The sequence below is a fragment of the Hippoglossus hippoglossus genome, chromosome 9 (genome assembly GCF_009819705.1).
Source record: "Hippoglossus hippoglossus isolate fHipHip1 chromosome 9, fHipHip1.pri, whole genome shotgun sequence".
Taxonomy (NCBI): Eukaryota; Metazoa; Chordata; class Actinopteri; order Pleuronectiformes; family Pleuronectidae; genus Hippoglossus; species Hippoglossus hippoglossus.
In genome coordinates, this window is record NC_047159.1 from 9183278 (window position 1) to 9207720 (window position 24443).

General features: G+C 43.2%; 1 protein-coding gene across 2 annotated transcripts in view; it reads left to right on the forward strand.

Annotated features, from left to right (window-relative positions):
- The window catches only part of efna5b (ephrin-A5b), a 96027-nt gene that overhangs the window by 57301 nt on the left and 14283 nt on the right, over positions 1 to 24443 (forward strand). For both annotated transcript variants that reach the window (XM_034595362.1, XM_034595363.1), the window contains exon 2: positions 19196 to 19488. In XM_034595362.1, coding sequence (XP_034451253.1) covers positions 19196 to 19488 — 293 coding nt within the window. The remainder of the gene's footprint in view (positions 1 to 19195; positions 19489 to 24443) is intronic.

A 24443-nucleotide genomic window follows, 5' to 3' on the forward strand; every position in this document is an offset into this window, starting at 1 on the left:
GGGAGCCCAGGGTTCTGCTTCAGATGGTGTTACATGTTGAGTTATGGCAGGAAAAGAACCTCATGTATAGTTTAAGATCAATATTTTAGTTTAGTTTGATTGTTAAGCTCACCTTGCTGCTTTCTGACGTGCACTGAACTCTGGGCTTTTCTCCTGAAATGTTCCTGTGGGGCTGTATGTGAGAACGCAAATGTACGAGTCAATATCTTCCCCGAATCTTCCCTGCCAGCCCCCTATAGCACAATGTCCGGAACATGTGGGCAAGTTCATGGAGTTTCTAACAAGTTACAGCTGCAAAACTGGAAGAATACAAATATCTCAGGATGAAAAAAGAGGTGCTACACAACGTGGAACACGCAGACGACGATTTGTTTTAAGACGAGAGTCGAGTCTGACCTGAACAATCTCCTGCTGTGTTTTCTATATGTGAAAACCCCAGGGTTCATGTCTGTAGTGTACGAACAGGCCGTAAACATTTACTTGATGTGTTCTTTTCTCTGAGTATTTGTGCGTTTGTTACTGTAGATTTCTGGCAGTAGTATCGATGCTGTTTGGTGTAAATGAGGAGATGCTGCTGCTGCTCTTCAGGTTTCCACTCAGAATGCACATACATGAATGCCTAAACATGGTGGAGGGTGGATTTGAGTTTCCAGAGCGTCTGATCATGTGAGATTCTCGTTTCTCTGAGTCTTCTTGTTTCTGTTGATTTATCTGAATTGCGCATCTGAAAAGATTGACTGTAGATTTATTGGTTCGCCGCACAGCGTCCCTTCTCTCTCTCTCTCTCTCTCTCCGTTACTCTGTCACTCGCTGCTTACTGTCATTCCACCTCACTTTCTGTTGGTCTTTATTTGCCTTTGTTTTTTACTCCATCTCCGCACTGACTTCCTCTCTCTCTTCCCCCCCCCCCCCCACCTCTAATTCTATTCATGAGAGGTGCACACTCCATCATTCTGTCTCCCTATATCTCCCTCTGCCCTTCATTTTCTCTACACCTTTCTGCACCACAGCGAGATGGAGGGAGAGAAAGAAACAGAGAGAGAGAGAGAGAGAGAGAGAGAGAGAGAGAGAGATGGACAGATTAGGTGACAGTGATAAGCGATCGATCTCAAGGCCAAATAGCCCAGGGAGGATCTCCCTCCCTCCCACCACCTTCCCCTCACCCCCTCTCTCTCCCACCCTCTCCCCTTACCTCCACTCTTTTCTTATTTTTCGTTTCCACACTCCACTCCTCTTTCTCTCGGTTCTTTCTCTCTAACCTTTGTTCCCTTCAAACTGACAAGGGTTCATTAAGGATCCACTTTGTGTGGGTAAGTGTGTGTGGTGCTTCTATGTGTGTGTGTTCGCGTCCATGTGTGCGCTCACTTTTGCCTGTCTACCTAGTTGATAAGTCATGAAGGATAGCTCCCTAAGGTGCCCCTAAAGAGCTTTTAGTGGCTTTCGATCACACACACACACACTCACACGTTTGTAGATCTATCTTAGTGAGGACACTCATTGACATGATGGAGTCCCTAGCCCTCTACCCTAACCTTAACCATCACAACTGAACTAAACCTAATTCCAACCCTGAAACCAAGTCTTAACCCTCAAACAACCCATTAAAAAAAGGGTCAGGAAGTGAGTCAGGATCAAAATCGTCCTCACAAAGATAAACACACACACCTTATTCACGCATTTTGCTTCATGTCTGTGTATTAATTTTGGACCCTGTTGCTCTTCTGCTCAAACCCGTTCACACAAAGGAAAACCACGGAGACCATCTCCCAGCCACACCTCCCCTGTCACACCCACCCACCTCCCATCACCCTCCTGCGTCTCAGAAATTTTGCCCGCCGCAGCATATTGGCCCTAACGAGGTTGTCTATTGATCAAGTGATGCTCTTTGTTCCGAATGCCTAAATGGACCTGCAGCTACTCGCACCGGGCCTTTATGGGAGCTGTTATGGCTTTGGCCTGATTACAATAGAAGCACTTAAAATGTTCAATGCCTGATGTTTTATGCAAGAGCACGCCCAGCTCCAGAAATGTACTGTGGCTATATAGCGCTGCTACATTACAGCGTTCCCTAAGTGCATGAGTTTCAGCGTGTTTTTCCTCATGATGCTCATTGGTGGTTGCGGCTGTCAGATTGTTTCTGAGTAATTTGTTTAGCGTAGGTGCTGAAAATGAAAGTCTGAGCAGCTCAATTGGATGTAGGAACACAAACACAATTTCTGTTGATTCACTCAGTCCCTTGCTAATCTGTCTGTTTGAAATTTGTGTTTGTACAGCAAATGCGTGTTGTTTTTCTACACATGTGTGTACGTGCATGCATGTTTGAAAGTGCTGCAGCGGCCTCCCGTGTGCTGGCTTAATTTAAGGCCATCCAACTGTGACCGTGGAAGCATGTGGAGATATTACCCACAACCCATTTCACTAAATCCCAGGTTTCCCTCCCTTCACTGCCCCCATCACCTCCCTGCCCCTCGCAGCATCCTCCCGATGAATAAGCTTCTCCAGCCAATCATCTCCTCGGCTGTTTATTCATGATGCTCTTCAAATATTTCGCCATTCATCGGGAAAAATATTGAGTCGGGGCTGATGAATTATGAAAATGTCTGACGTGTGAGTGTGTGTGTGTATGTGTGCGTCTCAAAGACCATCTGCAACATGAGCCAGTAGGTTTAACTTTTGTTAATATTTTGTAAAACACTGATTGTGTCTTGTTTTGCTTTGATTCATTGTCATCCGTCAGATTTGCTGAAATGAGACGTGCAAATTCTCTCTGTAGTTTAACAGACTTTCTTGCTCCTTTCTCTCTTCCTCCTTTCTCTCTCTCTCTCTTTGTCCGTTAGTCTTTCACATGAGCATGAAGTCAGAGTCTGATATTAAACCCACCCCTGTGAACGCCTCACACTGCACGCTGACGTGCTGAACTGCAGAGATGGTCAATTAGATAGCGACATATGATTTCCATTCTAACACTTTCATAATCTCCTTTATTCCTTTTGTCTGGTCCAGTATAATATTCGCTCTTTCATTATCATATTTCTTCAGCTCGCACCAAATATTCTGTGAAATATTAACTTTTCTTTGCACAAGAGAGGGAAAAAAAGAGTTTTTCTTGGATCTTTTCCGTCTTTTTCTTCTTCTCCTTATCTTGATCTGTCTTTTTTTTCCCTGCTCACTCCCCAAATATCTGCCTGATGTTTCTTTTTCCTGCAATGAAAACAAAAGGTCAGCAGTATTTATGGGAATTTAACTTTTTTTTTATCTCGCAGCTTGAGAAAAAAGGCTGACTTCTCGGTGGAAAAACAGGGGAGGAGATAGCGCTGGATCTGTTAACAGCTGTGTAATGTCAGGGACTGTAAAACATGCAGGTGAGGGCGTGAGCGGGGATTAGTGTATGAAATGATTTGTGTTTGAATTGATCCCTAACACCTGTGGGAGGTTTCAGCCAACCCCGCTAAGCCCCCGCCGCCTCGACTTGGTACGGACCATCTCCTCGCACATATACACGGACACACTTGACTAATGCTTCAACTGGGACATCTCACCCAGGCATCTGTGTGTGTCCATGATGAAGGGGCCCCTGCTGTGCCCTGATGGGGACATCAATACCAGACGGTTTAGGCTTTCGACACACTAGAATCGGAGTGTGGAGAGAGAGCAGCAGGTGGAGTGAACCGGGGACGGGCGGACGGGTTAGCGCTGGACAGAACGATCATTGTGTTGTAAACGTGAATATGAACATAATGTCGCCCGCAATAAACTTGTGAGAAAGTTGGAAACCACACATCAACAGACGGTTTACATTATCTTAACTCTGCAACCAAATAATGTGAAATCCCCTCAGCCCTATTAAAAAACACTGTAATAATACACCATGTGTACCAGAGCAACATGTGGTATTAGTTTTAGCTGCAAGGCAACAATTGGAGGCTCTTTTCTAACACAGATTGATGGTAATTTTTATTTTATGAGGCCTCGCTGTACCCGGCCGTGGTATGTGGTGAACGTACAGTATGTGTCGGAGCAGGAGGCCCTGACAGGCAGCTCAGGTCAGGGGATGAGATGAAGGAGACAGCTGGGGAGAAGTGTATATTCAGGGATAAATGGACACAAGGATGGAAGGCATTCTCCAACTGCGCTAACTTTAGACCACACATGTCGGTAAACCTCCTAAAACCTGTCCACAGTGTGTCACCACTTGCCTCCATAAAACCCCCTTTGTGTGTGTGTGTGTGTGTGGGTGTGGGTGTGGGTGTGGGTGTGGGTGTGCATGTGTGTTCGGCGAATTTTGGTGAGCATTTCTCTGTTTGCCCAAACCGACTAGAGTGCAAAAATAAATAGCACAAAGGGGCCAAATCATTTGCTAGTATAACAAATCCTTCCTCTGTGTTGAAATTTCGTCTTCTCTCCAGAAGCTTATTGTTTCAATTTCCTGCTTTGTGAGGCGAGTTCAAGAGTTCACGAACTCACGGTTGGAAGTGTGAACAGAATGTAGCTTGTGCCCACCAAGACGTGACCTACAGACCCTGTTTCAGTGCCAGAAAACCTTCCGTCTCCGTCCACGGGGATAAACACAACTAGGCCAATTAAGTTCGAACGCAGAACTAGTTTTGGTTCAGCGAGAAACAATCAGGATTTCCATTATCGGAGAAATGATTTGGGAAGGGATTTGTGTGTGGGTGTGTGCATATATTTGAAACACGTGGAAAGATGAGGTTTGAGCACAAAGGCAACATGTGGATGTTGAGCATTATTAATTTGCTTAATGAATCTGTTTGTCTCTGTCGTGAATCTCATACAAATATGACGAATACGAAACAAATCGAGATTTAAACATTCTGCGTCCGTCACTCATCGACGTTCCCACTGACTCGCGATGGATTTACATTTTCTTTTCTTTATTTCATTAAACTTACACTTAAAAAATAAATCTCAAATTTATTTTTTAAGGGGGGGGGGGGGCTGGCAGGAAAAACTCCATAAATGTCTGGAGCAACTGACTTGTTCTCACATACAGCCCCTCCGGATAATTTCACAAGAATATCCAGAGTTCAGTTCATGTCTGAAAGCAGTTTTACAGTAAGGTCACCTCCCCCAACACACACACACACACACACAGACACACGCACACGCACACACACACACACACACACATGCAGTGCGTTTGTAACACTAATCGCCTGCGGCCCCACTCTCCAGGACGGCAGAACAAAGGCACACTGAGCATCTTTTAGCTTGTTTGACGTGACACAGAGCTCCGCTAAACTGGCAGAGTTCCTGCTCTGTCAAACTCAGGCTTTTTAAACGGGGCCGACTCGGGATCAAAGACAAGGACGGGACTGACTGCTCCCACTTTGCGCGTTTTGATCCTGTTTGCTGCTCTTTCAAAGGGGAAACACACCAAGTCTGCTCACAGGAGAACAGAAAAGGAAAGTTCCACCGGCCGTGCAAAGTTTTCACAAGCAGGTGTCACCGCAACGGACAGAAACTTTGTCAACAGATAATATTCTCACTTGGAGGTCACCCCACACTTTTTTTTCGGATTGCTGCAATGCATGAATTCATTTGTTTTAAAATATGCAACGTTATGGCTCCTTTTCTGTTGAATAGAGTTGTCCCCCAAGTACACCAAACATGCGGGTTGTCTGTACATTAACACTGAACAAGGTCTGTGTGCAATAAATACAAAAAAAAGAGGACAGACCAAGGCCTCAGCGAGGTAAGCCATATATAACATAGGCAACACAAGGATAAGTGCAGAATGGCCCTGAACTCCACACTTTAACTTTTGAGGGATTTATGTGTGCACATGCATGTATGTATGCATTCAGATTTGTGTGTGTGTGGGTCTGTGTGTGAGTGTGTGCGTGCTCATGTCTATATTACATACTGACCTTTGGTGCCCTATATAACACAGGCTTTGCCCACAAGAAGACACACGGCCCAAGCACCCGACACTCCACTTAACCCCCTGCCTGGGACCTTGACAGCTTCTCCATGGGAGGCTGACCCTGAAGGTCCTGGAAAACGCTTTGTTCATACCAAACACACACACACACACACGTCTTTATTACAGACTTACACCCTGCACATGCATGCGCTCACATATGCGTATACAGTGTATTGAGCTAAAGGAGCATATAGCTTTTAAACAGGCATAAGGAATTAGGAGAGAGGCCCATGTGTCAGCCCCCCACTGTTTATCCCCCTGGAGGTACAGCTACTGCTCCGCTCTTGACCGCCTCGCCACATCTCCCTGCCTCTATACATCTTCCTCTGTCGGACACATGTGCAGTAACGGACACTGAAATGCCGTATATGTAAACACACATATGTGTGACGATGTTTTTAAAGCAAGCATTTCAAACATTCTTGTCCCTAAAATATTAAGATGTGCTACCACATCTGTTTTCTATCATTTGAAATAGAATATTTGTGGGTTTTGAATTGTTTGCCAAACCAAACAAGACAGTTGAAGACACGACTGTGGGTCCTTGCAAATTTAATTGGTATTCTTCACTTTTTCTCTGAAATGCAATTAAAGTGTATTCACTGATAATGCAAGTAGATATGGAAAGTATTCATGCATGCACTTGCCTATGAAGGTATGTGTGCATGTTTGCATACATGCTTGATTTGCAGGTTACATATGATTAAAGTATATTTGTGATATCTAGAAACAGCAGTCCATTTTGCTGCTGTTGACTTGCTGGTTATGAAAGAGCCCCATCATCTCCTCGTATTCATCTGCTCTTAAAACATTCTGCCTTTTATGCAATCAGCAGATGCTCTGGAAATGACCTCCTTTTTCCCCTCTGCTGCCACATCAACCACATCTCCTGTCTGCCAGATCTCCAGCTTAATAACGAAGACGTAACGCTGAGAACGCTGGCGAATTTCGATTGTTCTTAAAAGTTATGATTGAACTTGAAAGTTATTATCTGACTGGTGAGAAAAAAGGGGCCGTGCAGCCCCTCTAATCTGATTCTGATCACTGTGATTGGTTTTCTCTGTTGAGATGAAAGTATTAGCCCTTTCAAAAAAAGAAAAAACACCTGGTTTCAAATTTTAAAACGATTTGGATCGTTTCCAGGGTGATAGTTATCAGGTTATATTGCTGTTTTTTCCCCTGTTATCTGATGGCTGTGTCAACACTGTCTCCTAATGCTGCATTGTGTAGACTACCTTGTAACTAAGGAAGGTGTTCACTGTCTAGACTGATGCAGATAACAATGGGGGCAACACATGTATACAAGATGTGACAAAACATTCTGTGGGCACGAGCATTTATTCAGAGGATCCTTCAGTGCAGTTGAAGGAACTTAAAACATTTACATATATTAATTATAGAGGAAAACAAATCAAACCACAGCCCCTGGTAGAGTTCAAACCTGTCTGTTTGTTGTGTGGTGAATTACACTTTTGTTAAATTAGGTAGAGTTTAAATCATGGGCTGGCACATGACACATCGTTCACATCATTATGCGAACAAGCTAAATCCATTAAATGAAATACTTGAACACAAGAGGCATGGGAGAAACAGGCAGTGGGAAGATGTAGATTACAGTGGAAAGAGTGAGAAAATGAGCCTAGAGCAAACATTTGTGATAGCAATCCCAACAAGCTTTGTCATATAGTCTTAACTCAGCGGGGAGGGTGCCTGATGCCAAACAAAACATTTCCAAACACGATTTTATCTAAACCAGACCGGTGACGCCTATGTAATATGAAGCCTTCCCGGAGTAATCAAGACTGAAATCTAGGAATGACCCTGAAAATATGAGTGTTAAGCTAAGGGAGGAGGACAGTATTAACCAATACAGAGACCTCTTATTTAACAAGACTGTTCACGTCTGAGAGATTCCCAGCAGCCCTTGCTCACTCTCATCATAAACAACTATTCAAATTCATATGCAGTAGATCGACATATTTCATAAAATGGGAAAATGCTAGGATAGGTACATGTTTAAATACACAGCCTTAAAGAAATTAATATTCTTCATTGAAATATTTGTAAAAAAAAGTCACATGAAGTTTGTACAGTAATGAAACTTGCAGACTTTGAAATATCTTATTTATAAATGGTGAAATCTGTTAGTCTGATAGTCTTCAAACTTTGCGACTGTGTTGGTGAGGATCCAAGGAAGTGCTGTGTTGACTTAAGATATGCAGTTCTCTAGAAAATTGATTCCTCCATTTATTTTATATTGTAAACCGAACTTGCTGTTACCATGTTAATCAAGTTTTCATTTTAACTGAGCCACCGTCCTTTGATGATGCTTGATGGGCACTGCACTAGTTTATGTAAAGTAGGGGTGGAGGGGAACCTGTGGCCTCGGGGGATGTTTACTGTCCATTTGACAATATAATCAGGCCCCTGAGACAATTAATAAATAACTAAAAAGCAACTCAAAAATCTTCATCACATGAGTTAATTATTTTTCTGTGATAAAAGAAAATAGCAAAAAAATCATAGATTAACGTCCCCCAGGCTGTTTGACTGTCAGGGTGAAGAAAACATGTGTTTCTTGGCTGACAAGCATCATGGTGCCGATTAAGAAGATGAGTAGTAGATGTGGATTGTCATGCTTTTGTAGAGCAATGAAAATGGTTATGTTTTGATGAAAGAAAAGACAATGGAGTTCGCCTGTGATGAAACAAAAAAAAATCTTGAGCTTTAATACAGCTGGAAACATGCATATGAACTGGATGAGTTACAAGAACAAATGTGCTTGAACAAAGTCAACAGCCTTTGGTGGAGTTTGAAACAATCAGCTTTCACGAGACCATATTGTGACAGTGAGACAATGTTATACAGGCACGTTTTGTGGTGAGCAAACAGAGTGAGGAAACTGAAGCCTAAATCAGAGGGAGAATTTGTGAAGCAGCACCTTGTGGCTGCTGCTAGCATCAGACAATGTAACATTTTTGAATTGTCAAAGTATAATTTCCAGCAAAAAAAGACATTATTCTGCATAGGATTACTGACGAGTTTGACACGAGGGGAAATTATTGTCTCTGCAAACCATGCTAGGCAAGGATTTGTTGTTTTGGCTATAGCCATCTGTGAGTAGCATTACCATCATCACTACCACTGGACATCAGCCTCACCACAGAGAAGCAGTTCCAGCCAGTGCATTAGAGGTGATAGTGTTTTATATATAGATGTGTTCAATAATTTAGAATGGCAAGTGAAGGATGTTATAAAATAATCTAATGGCCCTTGATAAGATGTTTATAAAGGTGTACAGAAAGTGTGTGATGTTCATCTTATTACATATGAATCATATGAACAACTTCTGAAAACAACAGCTAAAAAAACATCTAGTTTCAGGTGATTCTGGGTAAAATTTGTCTGGATATTTGAGCAAAAACTAAGTAAAACAGCTATTTTTTGGTATTTTGACGATAATACTTTTTTCACAATATCTGAGGGGATTTTATATTATTGTATATCAGCTGTAGATTCCTCTCCCTCAGAGGGAGGGGATCCCTCGAGGAAAGATGGCTTTCACATGACAACAGTGATTTGGAGAAGGGCACAACTATAGCTACAATCTGTCAGTAACTGACTGTTACCATCTGGCTTCCAATGGCTTCTTCGTTAAGTTTTACATACTGTATACTAACCCAGCCTCACAGAGAGCACACACACACACACACACACATACACACACACACACACACACACACACACACACACACACACACACACACACACACACACACACACACACACACACACACACACACACACACACACACACACACACACACACAGTGCTTTGTGAACTGTGAAAGGGGCAAGGGTTTTATGAAAGTGGTGACATTATAACACCCTGACACAGCTCCATGGCAACCTAGCTTGAAGGTCAGTGTGTGTTTTTGTGAGTGTGTATATACACAGTATATTAGGGTGTCAGTATGGATCAGTAAGTGCATGTGCGTCTTGTTGATCGATACCTTAGGTGAAAACACAAAGATGAAACAAACAGGACACATGTTTGTTTATGAGTCATTACTCTTTTCATCACTGTTTTCTTTCTCTTTTCATCCTTGCTACTGTTTTCTTCTACCCACATGTTTACCCTTCCACGTTATGTTTTCCTCCATTTATTTTGCATCTCTAAAACGTTCATAAATGCCTTTTCTTCTTCCCCCTACTCCCACTCTGCATCTCCCCTGGGTCTCCCTCATGGTGCGCTTCCTTTATTCTTATTTTTTATTGTCCATCTCTGCCATTTTTGCCAATTTTCCTAGTCAAATCGCTCCTCCATCCATCTGCTGCTCGTTCGTCCTGCAGAAGCAGTGAGACAGGGAGTGAGTGAGGCTTACATAGGAACAACAGAGGACGAGTGGGCTGACGTTCTTCTGTAATGTGCCATACACAAGTGGTGGATGGAGCAAAGAGAAAACATAAAGGAGAAATGATGATACCATATTACTTCACCCCATTTGAGGAGACTGTGTAGGTTTAAGGTCTACAGGAACATTTGTAGTTAATTTGAACACCCTTTTTTCAGTCCAGTAGCGGCTTCATATACTTTGCAGAGACCCTTTTACACCAGGGATATTATTCAATGTCGCCTCCTGTTTGCACACACGCACACGGGAATGTTTTCTTCTCTCTGTATTTACAAACGTATGCTACCTCACCCATCCCAGTGTTATGTCACTTATACTTATGTAAGCATTAATTGCTGCAGATACATGGTGACTTTTCTCAGGCCACTGGGGGTGTTTGTGTTTATTTAACCTTCTGGCAGCTTTTCACCGCTCGCTGACTGTTCCGAGTCGAGTGCAAGTAACGGACTGAACAACAGACTCTCTCACTGACAGTATGGGATGTGCTTCTCTCTCCGTCTCTCACATTAGGAGGACATGTTACATGGCTCAGAGCCTTTTCATTGCTGCTGTTCTGTCTCAGCTGCCAAATACCATGTCACTATAAAACAATGACTTATGATTAATGGCAAACACGTTTCAACACCCGATGATATATCGCTATTAATTGACACTAACAGCCCATGCGTGAATGTGCATAAACTCACATGCATCCGTGCACATATGCCCACTATGGTCCTAGTAAACATGTCAGAGCAGTACAGTATTTACAAAGGGATTGAAGTAGGTCCAGGGCAGCAATGATTCAGGGGAATGGCCCCGGGGTCTGACAGGATGTTGGGGGATGTGTCATTTTTCCCCCGAATCCCTTGGTGACGAGCGGAGACATAAAGAAACCCTTTTACACGCGGAGAGATAAACACAGACCCACATACATACACTCAGCCATTCACTCACATATATAGCCTACACACATCAGTGTTATACACCCATAAAAATGGTTGTTTGGCAGAGTAATGAGTAGATGAGCTCACAGGAAGTATCTGTGTGTCCCCTTCTATTCCCCCCCCCCCCCCGCTCTGATTTGGATTTGAGCTGCAGCATGCTGATGCAGACGACATCAAGCACTCAGCGGAGCCGTACATCTCGCAGCTTCACTCAGCACCCAGAGCAGAACAAGAACTTGTCTGTCATTGCTCTTAATTCATTGTCTCCCCCTGGGGCAAAATGAGCGCTGACAGACATAAATGGCAGAAATGAATATCGTAAGATCACAAGTCGAGGGTGGCGGTGGTGGCAGGGGAGGGGAGGGGAGGGGGCCAAGGCAAGGAATGAATGGAGAGATGTGAAAGGGGGACAGAAACAGAGAGGAGAAGTGAAGGAGAAAGGTTTGAGATGGGAGGATGAGTGAATCTAGATGTGAGAGCGAGAGAGAGCAAGAGGGAGAGAGAGAGAGAGAGAGAGAGAGAGAGAAATGAAGGAATGCATGGCTACCTCTCTGTGTCCCTCACTGATGACAGTCTGTATATTATACTGGGCTGACCACCTGCTCTGAGCCTGGAGAACAGCGTCCATAAAGCTACAGCAGATGGACCCAGTAAAACCCACCATGACCAGCAGCTATGTGTGTGTGTGTGTGTGTGTGTGTGTGTGTGTGTGTGTGTGTGTGTGTGTGTGTGTGTGTGTGTGTGTGTGTCCGTTACAGCATATAGGCTACCTCACATAAACATATTAAAATAAGCCTGCGTTCACACATACACACATCCCAGCCATCCACCCTGTCCCAGAGGCAGCACCAGTAATGTGTGACACCCTATAGGTCTGATCTCTCCATGTCTTCTCCCCAAACCCCTCCCGGTGCTGTAAGCCTATCAGCCAGTTAGCCAGGGAGGAATGTGCCTGTCAACTCGTATATCAACCAGTGACACTCTCGCATGTTCTTCCGCTGACTTCACTGCTCTTTACTCGTCCTTATAGCCACTTACCTCAGCACATCGTTAGCAGTATGTTGGTGGTTGCATCTTTCTCATCTCCCATGTAGGCTGTGTCTACCTATACTTGACATTGATTGGCTCGTAGGTGGGCGTGCGTTCGACATCAGCATGTTGTCAATAAGCCTATCGGCTTCGCTAACTTTTCTATAAATACTGACTAGAATAAAAATAATCTACCTTCATTGCCACTTTGATATCATTTATGTATTGCTAACAGCAAAATTAATGTCTGTGTCGTTGAAACATTATATCTGAGATCTAACCATGGCAACTTTGCTACAACCAGTTCAAAAGCAGCAGGAAACACAAGCAGTCAGATAATGGTCAGACTTTTTGGCAAAGATCGAGAAGTATTTATACACACCAACGTCTGATCCGAATACAACCTACTGTATTGTGCCCACACATAGTTTTACTGTGCAATGAGGGATTATTAACAACATTTCTGATGGTTTACAGAATCTGGCCTAAACCCCTGGCTTGTTTAAAACCCGCCTGAAGCTGGGTTTCTTGAAACCACGAGACTTTGATGTTTGGCATTTAATCGAGCCCAGTTACTGTTAAAGTTGATGCTGCACAGTTTGTGTGATTGTTAGACATGTTAAGAACAATTCTGTTGTGTGTTATGAATTGTAACATGAATATCCCAGAAGGTTGGGTTGTCTTTTCTTGCCAGTCCCTTCAGACAAAACAAAAAAATTGTTTTCCATCTCCATCTCTCAGAAGAAAATGGTACTGTGTAATTCCTGGGCTGGTGAGGAATTTACAGTAGAGATGATTATGAAGTGTAAATATAGGATGCAGCTATCTGTTCCTAAGCCCCCCCCCCCCCCGCACTTTCAATTACAACAAAGTGAATACCCCTCTGGATAAACCAAGTCCTTTTCCGACCACTGTACATAAAAACAAGAACGATCAAATGCAGCATCCTCCCCTCTTTCCCTCTGTCCCTCTCTATCTTTCAAGGCTTTCTTTGTACTCTTCAGTCTCTCATCCTCAGCCAGAGCAATTATCTGTAATTAGACAACTGCACAAACTATATCAGGAGGTGTGTGTGATTTACATTTGTAGAGTATGTGTTGAAAGGTCCTGAAAAGGCCTTTGCATGTCACGGCAGGGTTCAGTCAGAGTTCAGCCCCTCTTGGGTAAACATATATTCCCTCCGGACCAAAATCAACAAATGATCTTTCGGTTAGGAACATGCACACATACAGTATACACACTCCACTTCCACATAAGCATGCCCACGCTCAACAGGATACACACACGGGAAAGTTGGGAACCAAACAATCACAGATTTGCCTTTTAAGGTCCAAGTGAGTTTCTAGTTTCTAGGTTTCTGCTATTTGATTTATCAGGCAACGTTTCCACCGCCTGAGGACATTGAATTGAAAATATATCAGATGTATGAATTTCAACAGGGAGAGGTGAAATAATGTAAATAGATCTGATTTGGGGTCAGGACAGGGCCGAGGGAGAGACAGACAAAACTAAATCGAGAAAGAGAAGTGGTCAGAAGAAAGAAAAACTAAAAAAGCAAGAAAAGAGAACGGAGGGTAAAGAAAGGGAGAGGCAAACACAGATGATCTTTTCCACTCAGGTAGATGGGGCTCCGGCTCTGTAATGCAAACACAGCTGTCAGCCGTGTGTAAGCACTCACAGCCCTGACAGTCCTCGTCAAAGTCTCTGCAGCTAACGAACATGAAAGCACGATTGTTTCCGGCGTTTCATTTTTTACATAAGAAGTTGAGCATCTTTACAGCGTGACGGTGTATTCATGAACTGTCGGCCCTTCGAGGCAAACTGTCATTCCGGCTTTAGAGTGACACCAGTGAGTGCTGTTTCATCCAGAGATGCCCTCAGGTTTACCCCTGAGACCTGCTGTTTGGCTCGCTCGGCATTGCTGTGATTTTATACCGTGTTGCCCTTTATGTCATGGAGGAGAAAAAAAAAGGAGAAAAGCATTGAAGAGTGAGAATTTTCTAGAGCATCTGTGCCCACACTAAACAAGGATTTCATAGAGGATCGGTTTACTCCCCTGACATCTCGTGTTAGTAGTCACTCCCTTCTTCCGCTTCTGGGTCATACCTTTGAGCAGTCGTATCTAGAGCAGTGCTGAAAAGTTCCTCACTTATTCGACTGGTTTGATGACTGGGATTGCTCTCTGCTTCTTTCTGCCACTGAGCTCTTGATCTCCTCCCTATTCTGTCTTTCTCTTTTACTCAGGTTAGCTATCTCCACCCCCCCTTTTTTTTCTTGCTTTCTGTCTGCAGCCACCGGTGCAAAGCTCGGAGAAGGGGCTGATGGGAGTTCATTGGGTACAGTGTGTGTGTGTGTGTGTTTGTACGTGCAGGGCCTGTATGTATACATGTACTTGTGTGTGTGTGTGTGTGTGTGTGTGTGTGTGTGTGTGCGTGTGTGTGTCTGTGTGTGTGTGTGTGCTCGAGCGTATGCACAGCAATGTCACTGGGCTGTGTAATTGAAATGGAAATGAGCCAATCAGTGACTGCAGTGGTGTGCCACCTTACCCAGCATTCACTTCAAGATTCAAGCTCTTCCAAATTCACTCTCTGTGTTTGTGACTCTATGTTTGTGTTTCCCTGGGCATCTGTGTGTGTGTGGGTGTGTGTGTGTGTGTGTGTGTGTGTGTGTGTGTGTGTGTGTGTGTGTGTGTGTTTTTGCTGACAGTACTTGGCCCTTCAGTTTCACTCCTTCAGGGCCCGAGGAGGTATGAAAATGTAATCAGTTGGTAATAAAGATTATCTTCCCATCTTTCTCACACACACACACACACACACACACACACACAGGCACACACACATGTACATACACACACACACACACACTGTGTCCAGCTGATTTTTCCCTGGCTTTGTGTTGTGACCCGCAGCTCACTGGGACAGCTGTGGCATAACAAAGACGTGTAATTATCACCATTTGACAATTAGCCTGCCATCCAACTTTGCTCCTTAATTACCTATTTTACAGGGACAAGGCCTCGTTGCTACACTCTGCTCAGAAAAATGGAAAAGATTGAAGCTCACAGTATCACTAGAAACATCTTGTCAAAAGCAGGGAAGCGACTGTGGTGGCTGGGTGGAGTGTGTGCATGTGTGCGTCATTGGCAGCAGAGCGAGGGGTACACGGTGCCAACTCCATCTGGACAAAATCGGAGGTGATGTGTACCAGCTTCTAGCTTTCATTACTGCGACATTAATAGAAATGAACACGTAAGCTATTACTGCGTGATTATGGGGTGCGTCACTGAAACTCTGACTGACTAGTTGCATGTTGCACATTGTTGCTCACTTCTTTTATACACAAATACACAAAAGCAGCTCGTCATTTTAATATTTATTAGTTTGATATATCTTTGACCTATCAATGACAGAATTAGGAATCTATTTTTCATTGGTACGTTTAATTATTTATAATTATGCTGGTTATATATGAGTTTCAATGGATTATCTTTATGTAGATTTAATACATCAACATGTAACTGCTAATTAAAATTGCTGAATTTATTAATTAAAGTCTGAGAAAATGCAATTATGCCAGCGCCCCACTCCACACAGTGCAGTGCATCGAGGACAGACACACGCGCACAAAACAGACCATTTTTCTAATGGAGCTTTAATTTACATTTTCTTTTGTACCCACATGGATCAGTTGATTGTACAGTATCTTTGCAATTACTCTCTTCTATTAAACCAGGGTTACTGTTCCTGCTTATATTTCACTCTGTGGGATTCTCACACAGCACTGCTTTAATTTACATTCTGCCGGTGCAACCCCTTTGGTGCTTGTGTATTCCACACAGGGAGGCCGATGCATGTTGAACAACACATTGGAGGAGAACGCTTTCCTATTCCTGCTGGAAAGTGGGGGACTGTTAATGGAACAGCAGCAGCCGATTAAGTCTGCCATCACTATAAAACAGGACACCGGCCACATCTAAAACTCCCAAATTAGTCCCCCGATAAGAGGGGGTTTTATAAGGACTATAAACACGGCTTTCTAAAAAATACAATACGTTTTTTTGCGATAAATCTTGACGACATCCTGCAGTGAAGAGATCTGGTGAGAATTTACAGCTCGGGGCTGCACACACTGTCATGCCATGCACATGCAGTTGTAGTAGAATCTCGTTTAGTGATAAACGCATAGTTGAATAACTCCTGCAAGGACTTGGATTCGCTGCGGGAGCCTGGCAGTACTATCAGCAGTATTCAGTCTTACTGCCTCTTTTTTTATTCCTTCACTCTCTTTTGGAACCAGGTCCTCTCTTTCTCTCTCAGTTTCTCTCTCCCTCCCTCCCTCCCTGTCTGTTTCTCACCCTCGCTCTCTTTCTCACTCAGTGCCATTAGCAGCTTCTGGCTGTCTCACTTCTGTTCCTTTGCCAATGTGCCAGGCAGCTCCGTGAAACTGATAACACAAACTTATAACGTATGTCCGTGGAGGTGTGTATGTATTAAATATATGTTTGCACGTGTTTACTGTCTATATGTGTGTGGGTGGGTGTTATGTGCTACAAATGCCCGTCCTGTCCCTTTTTATGTGCTCACTCACCCAAACATCCTCAGCTTAATTTGCAGTCAGGGCCACAAGCCACTATTCTGGCTGCAGAGGCATAGAGAGGAGGCCAGCTGAAACATCACACACACACACACACACACACACACACACACACACACACACACACACACACACACACACACACACACACACACACACACACACACACACACACACACACACACACACACACACACACACACACACACACACGCATAAAGACATGCACATACGTATATACACACCCATACACACAGATGCTGTGGTAAGCGGATGGGAGGATGTGATCATTAAGTTCCTCTCTTCCTGGACCTCCACAGACATGTTTTAAATGAGATGTTACAGATGAGCTCCTCCATGGCTTGGTTGTAAACACCCTCGCATTGGTATTTACCCTACATGGGTAAACCCGGATAAACAACATTTCATGCTAGCTCATGCTCACATACACATACATACAGAGCAGAGCCAGAGGACACATATGATCACAGTAATGAGAAATGACTGTTGTTTGGATTTGTCGCTTGGCTGTTACATTAATCATTTGATTAAACCAACATGAATTAAGTGACAAGGGGCAGGCACCAAAATTGTTATTTGATCTTCAGAACAAGTGGTCTGGTTCTCATTGCGTTTGTAATTCTGTGCAGTTTTTCTGAGATTGAAGCCGACGCAGCCAAGCAGGACGAGAGTTTTCAGTGCATAAACTGCTATTTGATCTCAAAATCCATCCTTTAGAGAATGACCTCGAAACATCACATTAAGAAAAGAAAAGAAGAAGAAGAAAAACGAGAACAGCAGTGCTGTTTCGAAACGCAAAATAAGTGGGTGGAATGAGTGACAGGGATGAGAAAGAGACGTTCTTACAGCATTGTGCAGCACTGTAATTGTATCAGCATCTGAAGACGCCTGAGACATTTGGTGCCAATCAGCGAAAAAAATCAAATTTTGTCCTCTTATTTTAAGACTGAATAAAAGAACAAATTAAAAACATATTCTTCATAACCCCCATTCACCCTTCAAAGGAGCCATGAATTTTATATCTTAAAAAAAATCTTCAGGACGTTAATGGATTTTTGTACATGAGGGCAACAGTAAAGGTGAAAGAGGTCACTATCCTGCAGGTCCGCAGGATAAAATGACTTCAGCCTGTGAGGCGCCCGGCCCCCTTGTGCTTTCTGTGGCTCGAGGTGCCCTTACTTATAGGCAGCAGTGGTGCTTTTCAATTAAAAGTGTTTGTCAGAAGTCTTGTTGTGTTGTGCTCTTACAACATTAAAGAGGTGTCAACTCACACCACCTGCCCCCCAGGTAAAATGAGTCGGTGGCACCAGCTGCGTGTGTGTGTGTGTGTTTACTTGTGCAACTTTGTGGTTTGCAACGTCACTCAAGGTCTTCAAGTGTGTGTGTGTGCCAAATCCTAAGTTTACAGGTGTCCAATATTTTCTTTGGGAAGTCTCCTGTGACCCAAGAGTCAGGGTCGTACAATTCAAGACCCAAAACTAACAACACAGGAATTGCTCTTCTAAATTTAGTATCTGTGAAAAATTCCACAGGTACAAGGGCTATATTTTGGGCAACAGACATGAAACTGTGTGTGTGTGTGTGTGTGTGTGTGTGTGTGTGTGTGTGTGTGTGTGTGTGTGTGTGTGTGTGTGTGTGTGATTTAAGGTTGTGACAGTGCGAGCCCTTTGATGAATATGCCTTTATATATCGAAGCCCTCTGACCTGTTCTAGATCATTGCAGCTGTAAAGATGCCTCACTGCTCAGCCAGGCCGCGTATTTTTCCTGTCATGACATTTACTGTCCGGACCATCCTGTATCCCTCAGATTATGTCGACTTCGCACTCAGCCCGAGGTTGTCTGAGGTGTTTTTGACCAAGTTAAGTCTCTTATTTTATGAAAGAGAAAAAAAGGAAAAAAAGAAAAAGCTCTTTTTACTTGAAAGCATATTTCTCAGAGTCGAATACGTCAGTTTGCTATCACTCGGAAGGCAGATTTGTGTACGTGTGAGTAAATATCTGTAGCACTGATAGATTTATGGATAAACCAACCCTCCCATATTTATTGAAGCCAGAGGACAAGAGCGCTGGTGCTTGTAAATTTCCACGGAGCCCTGAAAGAATACTGATAGATCTAACCTCCATTCTCTATGTATACGTACTGAATTCAAACCACAACGACTGAAGCAACGCTGGTGCATAAACACACAGAATTATTATGATTCCGAGGTCTGTAATTCATATAAATAGCAAAAAGGTTAACCTCTTCCTGTGTCTCTTCCCTTCAGGTTCCATCGTGGGGACTACCACATTGACGTCTGCATAAACGACTACCTGGATGTCTACTGTCCCCACTATGAAGACACGGTGCCCGAGGAGCGGACGGAGCGCTACGTCCTCTACATGGTCAACTATGACGGCTACAGCACATGTGATCACACCGCCAAGGGCTTCAAGCGCTGGGAGTGCAACAGGCCGCACTCCCCGAACGGGCCACTCAAGTTTTCGGAGAAGTTCCAGCTCTTCACTCCCTTCTCCCTGGGCTTCGAGTTCAGACCGGGCAGAGAATACTACTACATCTGTGAGTGCTTGTCTTGATTGCATTTCAAAGAGCGTTTGAACAGAAAGGTGACAAATGAAAGGAAAAATCAAGATAAAGTCAAATCATCAGAATTTTTCGTATATGTTTGGGCTTTTCCTTTAATTTATCACCTCTCTTTATGTATAGTGACATATCAAAGAGCTGCGGTGATACTGCAGGGAATTTTATTTTCTACTCTCATACATATTGGAAGTACTATGATGTTGTCTGGTATATTTTCTAAAAGCTGCATCAAAATCCCACATGCATTCACAGAAAACCATGAAAGCACATAACCCAACATGTCGTGAACTGAAAAAACGAAATGGCCTTTTCCTGACCTGAAGGTTTTCCTTTAATACAACAGAGCAAGGAGACACACGCACGCACACGCACACGCACACGCACACACACACACACACACAATCCCTCACCCATGTTTTCACAAGTTCACTACAGAGCTTTGAGTGTGGCATTACAGTGAATCCGAGTGGGTGCTTTCATGCTCCGCTTTCTGCCAAGCCTTTCACACCGCTCTAATCATTCGGGGGGAAAACTCTTCCCTAAAATGGCAATGGAATTCACGGGGGAGTTAAATTGAGACAGTTAGGAAAGTTATAGCTCAGTCTCCCCCCCGCTGCACAATACTGTATATATATATATATAAAAAAAGTACCCTCCTTTCTGCATTATGTTACGAGTCCTATTCAACTCACACTAGATGTTAAGTTGTCTGCTTCTTGGCATAGGAACTGAGCCTATAACGGAGTTCATCTGAAGTTGAAGCCCCTGGGAAATTAGGTCTTATCAAAGCAAGGTGATAGAGTGGAATTGAGTTGAGTTTGTCCTCCCACCGCAGACTGTACGCACACGGAGGAGCCGCCGTCAGTGGGCGCAGTCACCGCCACTCGCCCCGAACACATTCGTCATAGGGATTCGCTGATATTACAAAATAGGAAGCACAGATATCTTCTCATATGGGCTGCATTAGTGCAGTATCATGCAGTGTAATGCATTTATTGCTTCAGCTGGTGAGGGGGGAGCACAGAGGTTTGTGCACTTTTTGAGCCAATGATTGAGGGAAAAAACTGCAGGAATTCCCCTTTTATCAAGCGGGATGACAGTTGACAGTTAACACTCCTGTTTATCTGTTTATCTGTACAAATGTATCAGCTGGTGTTAATGCAGCTCCCGGTGGCTGTCAAATCCCTGCGTCTTCGTGTTTTCTCTCTCCCTCTCTCTCAGTGACGGCGCTGAAAGACTCAGGAGCGTAGCCGAGCCGAGCGCAACACGCTGAGATCTGTTTTCTAAATTGGCACCTTTTTATGAAGCGCTTAAGCCGACAGCCCGCCAAGTCTCCTGTCCTTTAGTCATTTCACATGTGTCTCTCTCGCTCTCTCTCTCTCTGCCCTCCGTTACACTTTGGAGTTACAGACCTGAGTAAAAAATGTTTGCCACTGTTTCCATGGTGAATAAGTGTTTCCCTTCTCAAGCTTGTCCGCAGAACAAATAGCCTGAAAGCCTTTCTACAGGCTGCTTCCACAGCCAGGTGTTTACCCATTTGTCCGATAAAAACTAACGAGATTTCCCTTTGCTTTTATAGCCAATTTACATTGACAGTCATACAAAATGAGACAAGGGAAAAATGGCAGTCTCAGAAGTTGGGCGCGTAGATGGGGTTAGCACAGGGTTACACGATTCAGCCACTCCCTCAAGTCTCTATTCCCAACATATTCTTTTCCATTTCTGTTGAGAGATGCTTGTCCTAAGGGCTGGATTAAATTACACTGCGACCGACAGAGCTTCCATGGAACACATCCATTCTGCTGTAGCACGCCATATTGGTTTAGTGGCCCGCGGCTTCATTGGCTATTGAACGATTCTAGCGTATAGCCTCTCTGGCTACTGTGGCGGATATTAAAGTCATCCACCATGAAGTCATACGACATGTGATTTCCCAGCGCCATTGTGTCCAACCTGAATGTCCAAAAGAAGCAGGAGGAGATGGCTGCTGACGAGCTCTGTAGTGGACAGAATGTAATAGTGAAGAAGGGAGATGAACGGGGGAGAGGACAGAGGTACGGTCACGTTTCTACACCTGGAAATTAATCTGCAGCTTCCGTTTCTATCATCATCACAATGAGGAAGTTTTCCTCATCACTAGCAACTGATTTTTTTAGGTTGCAATGACTTAAGAATTCAGTGATAATTATAAGCTACAAAATTAACATATATAAATAAGAGTATAAGAACATAAATTCTATATTTTTTTCATGGATTATATTTTGGCTTTGCATACTATTATTATAAATATTCGGGAGTTAAGACAAAATAAATGAAAAACAAGCCAAGCCAAGACTTGATTATCTCTAATCTGTTTGAAGGAGAAAAACCTGATCCGAACGCCACAGCATTGGAAAATCTTCCCTAATCTTGTTTGCTCCACAGGAGCAGGTCTATTCGGCGTCGACTCCATCAACTCATGGTCACTGGAGCTGGAGAAAACTTCTCAGAAAGATATTTCAAGTTCTGTTTCCCCCTGTGGACCAAATACGTACACATACAGTTTTACCAGGTTCAACTGCTGGTCAAGTTTATGCTTGTAGTTTGTTTTATGGGCTTTCCTCCACTCTCGCAAAAACTCCCAATAAAAATGTAAAAATATTCCTAACGTGCTCCATCTGGCATTCATAGTTATCGGCTTATTAAATTATTCCCACTAATTCATTAACAAAACACTGCTTATACGATGAAGTAAAAAAAGATTTGGTCTGTTAAGTACGCGGCACAATAGCAAGTGAGTGCACATTAAGGTATTTACAAACTTAAACACAAAGACTATTATATTTGGAGTCTGTTTAATAGCAGTGTGGTTGCGTAAAAAGGAAAAAACAGCTCCTCTGTATCACGTTCCCGAGCAAGATGTTGAATATTTCAGAATTTTTTAATGTGCATGTCACTTCACAGTAAAGCACGACGTGCAGATACTGTCCAGTGTGGAAACAAATAACCTTCCAGACATATCGGTTAGCCTCACTCACAGCATACATAATACAGCCAGAGCCGAGATAGGAAAACAGTGTCTGAGTCCAGGAACAATAATCCTGACAGGTCAGCTTGCATGTTATTTCTGCAGCAGATATTGTCTGGAGCAGGTATGTTGTGGGAGGTTAGTGTGGTGTTTGTTGTCAGAACAGACTCCAAAGCCTTTTTGCTGGAACATTTTAAGTGATACAGTGCCAGTAGTTTGTCAGTGTCTGATGACATCGGGCTGGCTTAATGAAGTAAAGGCATTGCTTAGCTCATTTTAACGTTGTATGAAGAGGTTGATTTCCGAGATGCTGACGCCTATTGAGCTATGAAACGTGATGGCTGTGAGCCAGCCCTCCTGTGATGATATCCAGTCTCATTATTGTTAGAATTGAGATTCAACACTCCGCTGTCACATTTGAAGTTTTCAAGTTGTTCTGTTGTGCAGCCATGAGTTCACATTGATTAAACTCTACAGCTTTTTGGGACACTAGTTGATTTAGTTTGGAATTTACATAGGTCATTCTAGGGTAGATGTGAGTTTTCAGCTTAGGGTGATCACCGTTGGTTGTGATGTGACTTTAATGAGCAGGACACTAAAGATACTAGAGTGATATCAAAGGTCCAGAAAGGTCTTACTTGCTGAGGGGCACAAGGTGAAATAACCACCTTTCTTTAGATAGATATATTTGATTCTTTTGCCATGAGAATCATTAAATGTTCAACGTTTCTACTCTGTGCATAGTGAGAGATTAAGAACCTCGGGTCAAATCTGTAAATAATGAATCTGTAATCGTAACCAGTGACTTTAATTTTTGAGATATTTAATAACTTATGAGGTTGGTAATAACTAATGATTTAAAATGAAGTTGTCTCTGTCTCAACAAAGCACCACAAACAGTGACTACATGTAGCTTCAACACAGCATAGAGGGTTCTGCTGAGTAAGTTAGGGTGATATCTTCAGTTCAGCTCAAAGTCAGTGGTCAGGACTTTGCCCTTGTAGCAGATTTGCCTACATTCTGTGAATGCTTATAGTGTAGCACGGCTAACAGAGAAAATCTCACACATCATTACCTGCTGGGGCCGGTTATACTGCACACCTGCACTGCACAGAAATGTCAATGTGTCCTGAGGCAGAGGGCACCATTCATGAGCATATGAGGTCCAGGTTAGCAGCAGGAAGTGTGAATGGGTTCATATAAGTAAGACTTAACAGTATATCATCAAGAGGAATTCATGAAATACAGCTGTGACATTTATGTAAGTGTGCTGATAGAAAATCTGTCCCCAAGCTGAATTTCTGTGCTTTAACTAATTTATAGAAGTTAATGTTCAACTACATGCAGAGCAGAGGGGACATAATATTGTATATAAACTAATGCAGTAACAAAATATGAATCTTCTTCTCATCTCTAATAACGTTCTGTAGCCAAATGACCTGAAGGAATGGGGGATGAGAAGTCTGCCCTCAGTGACGTGACTGAGTAGCTTTCTTGTTTGTAGAGGAAAATTAAGATGTCAAATCATATTCATGCAGAGAAAATACCCGTTAATGGTGTTTTCGCCCTACGAGTTTGATGCGGGTCGAAGGTTGATTTGTTGCACTGCCGAACAAAATTAGATAGCGGAGACAGGTTTCTGCTGTCATCCGCTTCAACAACAGAAACAGCTTAATCAATGCTCGCAGGGCGGAGGGGATTTACTCAAATGGAGGTCATAATTCTTCATTTTTGTTTGCGTCAGCCTCCTCTTTCTGCCTGTGGCGGGTAATTGAAGACAGGAAGAAAACTACAATCAGTCAGGAGCCTGATCCTTTTTGTAGTCGACACCCTGCTGGGTTTTTTTCCACAGGTCAACACAAGACAGACTCACAAGACGAGGGGAGGCAGAGAGAGAAAAGAAAATACATTTAAGATGTAAAAT